The 8,766-nt window shown below is 28.9% G+C and overlaps 1 protein-coding gene across 3 annotated transcripts; it reads left to right on the top strand.

Annotated features, from left to right (window-relative positions):
• The first annotated feature begins 798 nt into the window (after positions 1-798).
• On the top strand, positions 799-1,944 carry LOC111687693 (trypsin-1-like). Of its 3 annotated transcripts, none has more exons than XM_046954480.1 (3): positions 799-887; positions 999-1,502; positions 1,560-1,944. In XM_046954480.1, exons 1-3 carry the CDS (start codon positions 846-848, stop codon positions 1,914-1,916), a joined length of 903 nt encoding a protein of 300 aa, XP_046810436.1. In that variant the 5' UTR covers positions 799-845; the 3' UTR covers positions 1,917-1,944. The 3 variants fall into 3 exon arrangements, with proteins under 3 accessions (XP_046810436.1, XP_023305931.2, XP_046810437.1); XM_046954481.1 differs by having other exon boundaries at positions 811-906; XM_023450163.2 differs by having other exon boundaries at positions 804-1,502.
• The last annotated feature ends 6,822 nt before the right edge of the window (positions 1,945-8,766 follow it).

Genomic DNA, 8,766 nt, shown 5'->3' with positions numbered 1-8,766 from the left:
CTAGTATATAGTCTAGTCTATAGTCTAGTCTATAGTCTAGTCTATAGTCTAGTCTATAGTCTAGTCTATAGTCTAGTCTATAGTCTAGGCTATAGTCTAATCTATAGTATACTCAATAGCGTAGTCCATGGTCTAGTCTATAGTCTTGTCTATAGTCTAGTCTATAGTCTAGTCTATAGCCTACTCTATAGTCTGGTCTATAGTCTAGTCTATAGTCTAGTCTAGTCTGTAGTCTAGTCTGTAGTCTAGTCTGTAGTCTAATCTATAGTTTTGTCTAAAGTCTAGTCTACAGTCTAGTCTATAGTCTATAGTGTAGTCTAATTTATCGTTAAGTCTATAGTTTAGTCCACAGTCTAGTCTATTGTTAAGCCTAAAGTCTAGTCCATAGTCTGGTATATAGTCTAGTTTATAGAATATAGTCTAGCTTACAGTCGAGTTTACAGTGCAGTATATAATTGTATAAAAAAATTAAAAGTAAAATTTGAAAACACCTGCACCTCAAAGTCGCTCAAAAGCCAAATCAACAGTAAACTTGTCTTATACATGCGTACTTTCTTTTATGCTTAAAGTTTAAGCCAAACCCACTTTTGTTGTAAGTAATTGAAATTTACTTGAATAATTATTATAAATAAAAACCTGCATTGCATATTAATTTAACTAATTGTATGAATAAAACAGAAAGAGAAGAGCCACCATAAATAATTGTAGCGTTTCAATCTAGTTTGTTTGCGATCAAAATTCAAAACAAAGATAAAGTTAGAAAGATAAACATTTCTTTTTAGTCACACAGTTAGTTGGTCAAAAACAGTGAAACGTGAAACATTAAGACAGAGAAAAAACATAAAATGAAAATTGCTAAACAGTTTAATATCTTTATCATCTTGATAGTATGTAGTGCAAGTTTAAGTAATACCCATTATCTGGAGAAATCTGAAGCTCGTCAAAATAATTTCATTGAATGGTTGATATCAATATTTCAATTTAATCCCATAACACAGGTCACCACCATTAAACCTCCCTTAACAGAGACAAAACAGTGCATGCCTTGTTCGTGTGGAACGGCCAATGTTATTAACCGTATAGTGGGTGGAGAGGAGACTCAAGAGATACGCTACCCCTGGATGGCGTTGTTGAAAAATAACAATCGTTTCTATTGTGGAGGCTCTTTAGTTTCAGATCGCTATGTGGCTACTGCAGCCCATTGTTTAAGAGGTTTTAGACCTAATGCTATATCGGTCAGTTTATTGGTACATGATCGTAAGTCTAATTCTTCCCGAGAAATTACTAGAAAAGCAAAACGAGTTATCATACATGAACGTTATAATCCATTTAATATTGACAATGACATTGGTCTAATACAATTGTCAGAATCGGTCGAAATGTCAAAAGTCTTAAGGCCTGTATGTATGCCTTTAAAAGATCAAACTTATCTAGATGAACTTGGCATAGCTAGTGGTTGGGGCGCCACCTCCGAGGGCGGACCCTTGGCTCAAAAATTAATGGTAAGTTGTGTTACTAAACCATTATAAAAAAAAATACTAATTAGTTTTAACATCTAGCAAGTTAGTGTCCCCATTATTTCCAATGAAGAGTGTAATGAAAAATATGGTGAAGATCGTATAACCGAAAATATGATGTGCGCTGGTGTCCCAGAAGGCAATAAAGATTCTTGTCAAGGCGACAGTGGTGGTCCTTTTCTAGTTCATAATAAAGATTTGAATATTTATCATTTGGCTGGTATTGTCTCGTGGGGTGAAGGTTGTGCTAGACCTGATAGACCGGGCGTATATACAAGAGTAACACGTTATTTGGATTGGATTGAAAAGCGTACAAATGATTCGTGTCGCTGTGATATGCCCAGTACAAAAGTGTTGGAAAATATTTATTGGGAGAGAGAAGACTATAAAAAGTGTTGAATAAAAGGAAATGTTTTTAAAATTTAAATTATTTTAGTTATTTTACTAAATATCAGATTATATACTCATTGTCTATAGACGGAACTATGGATAGGCTAATGACTGGAATGTAGATAATATTAAGACAATATTTAGACATAATTATAAATTTCAGACTAAACTAGAGACTATGACTAAGCTATAAGTTAGACCATAGACTAGAACCTAAATAAGACTACTCACTAGACTAGAGTAAAGACTAAACTATAGAATAGACTATAGGCAAGACTATAGACCAGACTATAGACTAGACTAGTCTAAACTATATACTAGACTATAGACTAGACTATAGACTAGACTATAGACTAGACTATAGACTAGACTATAGACTAGACAATAGACTAGACTATAGACTAGACTATAGACTAGACTATAGACTAGACTATAGACTAGACTATAGACTAGACTATAGACTAGACTGTAGACTAGACTATAGACTAGACTGTAAACTAGACTATAGACTTTAATCTAGACTAACAACCAACTGGATAAGGCTATAGGTTATATGCTTTTATATTTTAAACTGTTTTCCAATTTTTGTGTAGTTTATTATAGTCTGGATCTTTGGTTATACATTTAAAATTCTATTTTAAAATTTTATTTATTTGTTCTGTTTTAAATTAACCCTTTTAATAACAAAAGGGGCGTTCTATTATTTTTACTTTGATAGAAATATTTTCTTGACCATTTGCTTCTTACAATTTTTTCTTGATTCAGTGAAGCGTTAAGAAAAGGCTACCTTAAATTTTGTCTTCTTCTTCATAATATGAAATTTAGATTATTATTGATATTAAAAGGCAATCATGCAGTATTAAGAGAAATCACATGTGTATGTATGTTACTTCTATATGGAGCTATAAGAAACGTGGTCTTACAAACGTCTCGGTTTGAGTTTTTTTTTTTTTTTTTTTTTTTTGAGGTGTTAGCTAAGTAATATGTGTGTAAATTTTGCAGAGATTTTTTTTGTGAACGCTACAGATGGTTACATATGTATAAGCAAAAATTTTCACATAGAAATACTTTGACTTGTTCAATGAAAAGTGATGTAGAGTACAAGGAAAGTCTTGGTTTGCTTAATCGCATGTATAAGTGTCCTTTTTATATTAAACTATCTATCAAATATTTTTTCCAGGTAATCAGCTGGAAAAATAGTTTTCTATGACAAGACAGATATTTATCGTAATATTATTGGTTTTCTTTTGTCAACATCATCATCATCACACTCAAAGTTTTCCATAAAAAGACACAAAATTGATTGTGATCATTGAACATAAAGGTAAAAAAATCATCATTGACCAAAAGGTGTTTTTGCCAAAAAAAAAAAAAATAAAATGAGAAAAATTGTAATAGCCATCAAAAGCTGATTGTATTTGCTGTAATAAATTATAATCTAAGCATGTAATTTGTTTGATATTTATCAATATTGTATTAAATTTTCTGAGGAAATCAGAAGCAAGAGAAAGTTTTTTCTTAGAAAATTTATAAATTAATATTAATCATACGTCTAGTTGGATGTATTATTAAATGTTATTCGAATATTATTATATTTCCTATTAAGTAACAAACTTTTTTTTCTAACAATAACTAGAATTTCTTTATTAATAATATAATAAAACATTATTCTCATTTAACATATTAAAAATATCACTTGAATTTGAAAACATTAAAAAAAACATAATTTATTGCATTAACCTAAACCCAAATCATTCCATTTTCAGTGCACCTTTATCAAAGTTATAAAAATAAATTAAAATCCAATTACTTTTTATTAACAATCTTTATCTTATTAAACAAAAGCAAAAAAAGAGAGCAAACTCAAACATTTCCAGCAGCAGTATGTGTAAAAATGTTAACTGTAAATTAACAACATCAACATGATTTACTCTAAATGTAAGTATTTTAGCTAGAGTGTAAAGTTATTTAAAACAATAAATAAAATTAAGTACTTTTTTTACAACACAATCCCTCTTACAAATGAAAATTTCACATATAGTTAGCTACGAATACATTCACACCTTTTCTTTATTTTTTTTCTCCTTTGCATTTTATATTTATTTACAGTTGAATATTTTTTATTTATTTTCCACAATTTCATTTCGTTACGGTTTGTAATGTTTTAAGCTAAATTTGTTTTTCGAAAATTTCATTTGAAGCTTTTCTTTTATTCCCATATTATTTGCACCCTTCAGCAGATTATTACTATTTGGGAATGTGTTTAACCAATAAATACTACTAAAGACTATAATCTAGACTAAAGTCAAGTCTACAAACAAAACTATATACTTAAGACTAGAATTTAGACCTAATTATAGTCTAGATTATATACCAGATTTAATATAGACTAAAATCTATAAAAACTACACTATATATAGTGTAGACTATACTATTGACTATATTTTAGACTATAGACTAGATCAAAGACTAGACTATAGACTAGACTATAGACTAGACTATAGACTAGACTATAGAATAGACTATAGACTACACTATAGACTAGACTATAGACTAGACTATAGAGTAGACTATAGACTAGACAATAAACTAGACTATAGACTAGACTATAGACTAGACTATAGTTTAGATTATAGACTAAACTATAGACTACACTATAGACTAGACTATAGACTAGACTAAAGACTAGACTATAGACTAGACTATAGACTAGACTATAGACAAGACTATAGACTAGGCTATAGACTAGACTATAGACTAGACTATAGACTAGACTATAGACTAGACTATAGACTAGACTATAGACTAGACTATAGACTAGACTATAGACTAGACTATAGACTAGACTATAGACTAGACTATAGACTAGACTATAGACTAGACTATAGACTAGACTATAGACTAGACTATAGACTACTATAAACTAGACTAATGACTAGACTATAGACTTGACTATGGACTAGACTATAGACCATACTGTACTATAGACTAGACTATACTATAGAATAGTCTGAAATATCTACTAGACTATAGTCTATTATTATTTACTAGACTTTAGTTTGGATTATTGATTAGACTATACAATGGCATATAGAATAAACTATTATCTGTATCGTAGGCTATATAGTTTGCACTATAAACAAGAATATAGTATGGACTATAGACTAACCTGTATTATTGACTAGATAATATCTAGAATATAGACCTGAATATAATCTGACATATATCACTAAACTTTAGACTATACTCTTGCCCAAAGACAAGAATGGAATCTGGCCTTTGACTTTCAATTTTATTACAGATTAAAATATTGTCTAGACTCTACACTAAACTATAGCAAAACTATGTTTTAAACTGAAAAGTAAAGTATTAAAGGGTATATAAGAGTCGTTTAAGACTTATATTTTTATATTTAACATTTGCTGTAACTGTCAGTTATGGTTTTGTTTCAAGTTATAGGTGAGATCCTTTAAACATTTTGCAACATGTTCATGAGAAAACTTAAGCTTATTTGAAAAGTTAAATTTAAAATACTTCAAATGTTAACAGGAAACGGAAATGTTTCAACAAACATTTCAACAAATCGAAAGTAATTTATTGCTAAAAAATATATATATATATATATATATATTTTTTATTACTTTAAAGTATTTTTGTGTATATTTATAAACTTTTCTTTATAAAATAATAGGAATAAACAGAAGATGTAAGAAATATTTTTGCTAAAGCTTTATTTAAAAAATTTTTGAATGAAATGATAAAACCACAACTAAGTAAAATCGAATTTCGCCCTTCTTCAGTTTTGTTGTTTTGTTTTATGATAAAGACTTTTTATAATGAAAAACTTCTATTTATTTTTCCATTTTCATTTTTCTTTTTTTTTTTTTTTTGCAAGAAGACATTGTTAACGCCTGCTTGAAAACATAAACGAGCAAAAAAATTATAATAATTTGTAAAACAAAATTTCTAGGGGTTGGTTCTTTAGAGGCAGGAATGACTTAGAGCATAAAAAATACTAAAAATTAATAAGAAAATATAAAGAAAATTGTATTTAAAAATGGATTTTCCCAAATATCTGAAATTTAAAAATTCTAGAAAAATAATAAAATATTGCAAATTTTATAGCTCTCTTGCAGCTCACTTCATTATATTTACCCCATAAATTGTTATTTATTTATTTATTTTAACTTATTTCATAATATTCCATTTTCCAACAATAACTTCTACTAAGTATTTTTCTCCTATTAATAACAAATCATATAGAACTCATTTGAAATGCATAGATTAATACAAAAGCAAACAAAACGTGCTACTGATTACCAATGATAACACTTCAGCAAATAATAATAAAAAGAGGGAAAAAACTGCTTTTATATTCATTTGTTTGTGCCACAATATTGCAACATACTTACTATATACATACATACCACTTACAAAGTGTCACACAAATGTTATTTTTCTATATAGAAATTGAAAAGAATTACAAACACGCACAGTGTGATTCTTTGTTGCAACAATATAGTCTTCAACAAACATCCAAACATACTTGCACTTGTACAAAAACCATTCTGTCAGTTAGTGGCAACTTAACTGTCGTTGACAAACATGAAATAAAAATAACGTACTACTAAACAAACGACAAAGTTTTGTTGCTTGATTAAAAAACTATTGCTTCACAACAAGTAAATGCAACTGCAAAAATATGTTTAAACAAAACTAAAGCATAGAATAAATATGAATGGACATGCAAATGTAGAGCAAAAAATTGAAATGAAAGCAGTAAAACAAATAGTTAGAAGGACGGACGGAATAATATAAAGCATACAAATACAAGTACGACGACAAGTGTTGGTTGTATGGTCACACCATTTCAAATAAAAATCAGAAAACTATAGACTAGACTATAGAATTGACTAGAATATAGACTAGAATATACACTAGACTATACAGTAGATTATGTACTGGATTATAGACTAGACTGTAGACTAAATTAGAGACAAGACTTTAGGTATTGACTTGACTATAGACTAGACTATAGACTTGACTATATACTATAGACTAGACCATAGACTTGACTATAGACTAGACTATAGACTATACTATAGACTAGAATATAGACTTGAATATAGACTAGACTATAGACTTGGTTAATAGACTAGACTATATACTAGACTATAGACTAGACTATAAACTAGACTACAGACTAGACTATAAGCTAGCCTATAGACTTGACTATAAACTAGACTATAGACTAGACTATAGACTAAACTATAGACTAGACTATAGAAGAGATTATGGACTAAACTATAGACTAGATTATGGACTTAACTATAGACTTGACTATAGACTAAACTGTAGACTAGACTATAGACTAGACTATAGACAAGACTATAGACTAGACTATAGACTTGACTATAGACTAGACTATAGACTAGACTATAGACTAGACTATAGACTAGACTATAGACTAGACTATAGACTAGACTATAGACTAGACTGTAGACTAGACTATGGACTAGACTATAGACTAGACTATAGACTATAGACTAGGCTATAGACTAGACTTTAGACTAGACTATAGTCTATAGTGTAGACTAGTCTAGCTTAGTTTGGTTTATCTTCTTGTCTATACTCTAGTTTTCAATAGAAAATTTTTAAATAATTTTTATTTTGTCATAAATTCTCCTTAAATAAATTCCTGTCTTACATCCCACCTGGTTGTCTAGGTTACTCTTATATCAACTTGTTATGTTATAAATTCACGGATAAACTAGAAACACATGTAAACTTTAATACATATGTATGTACATATGCTCTATTTAAATACATATACAAAAATGAAAATTCCTCTATGAATATGTCTAGGAAACGGACTTCTTTTCATCACAGATCACTGTCAGTATTGTTTGAAATAATAAAAAAAATATATATATATATCAAAAGCATCTTTCACATCATCATTCTTTATTCATTCTTAGTTTTCGTATCATCATTTTTATTTCATTATGTTCACATGATGTATAAAGTTGTTATGCAGTTTTTTTTAATAGTTTTCCTTTCTCTTTATACGGTTTTTATTTGTTTTTGATTTTCCTTTTTTTGTTTATATTAGAATGTATTTTTTTATTTGTATTTAATCCTGTTTATATAGAACTACAGCTAGGGAAGGAAGGACAAAGGGAAGAATGAGCTAAAGAGGGGGCAGGGGTGTATAATAATAAAAAATATATATTTTTCTAGTAATATTTAATGTTTGTATTAAAAACTACTACAATCTTAATGCTTACATACTTATAATCCAATAGTTGACAGTGGAGCAAAACTGATTACACTAAAATCACAACTTAAGTCTATGAACTGAGTAACAATCAAATCACTATAATATACTACAGTAGATACTATAGATCAGAATATAGACAGAAAATATCCCTAGTCAAGAATACATGCAAGAAATTTTGCGTGACTAAGTTTTGGAATTAAGATTCGACTTCTATACCAGACCTTAGTGTAGACTATAAACCAGACTATAATCTACACTATAAATCACACTGTAGTATAGACTAGAGATCAAGTTATAGAACTGAATAGTCAGGCCTATAAAATAATCAATAATCGGTACTATAGTACTTACTATAGTCTGGACTATAGAACAGACAATAGTCTGGACTATAGAATAGACAATAGTCTGGACTATAGAATAGACTATAGTCTGGACTATAGAATAGACTATAGTCTGGATTATAGAACAGATTATAGTCTGGACTATAGAACAGACTATAGTCTGGACTATAGAACAGACTATAGTCTGGACTATAGAACAGACTATAGAAAAGACTATAGTCTGGACTATAGAACAGAC

The sequence above is a fragment of the Lucilia cuprina genome, chromosome 6 (assembly GCF_022045245.1).
Source record: "Lucilia cuprina isolate Lc7/37 chromosome 6, ASM2204524v1, whole genome shotgun sequence".
Taxonomy (NCBI): Eukaryota; Metazoa; Arthropoda; class Insecta; order Diptera; family Calliphoridae; genus Lucilia; species Lucilia cuprina.
This window is presented reverse-complemented; position numbering and strand designations above follow the sequence as displayed.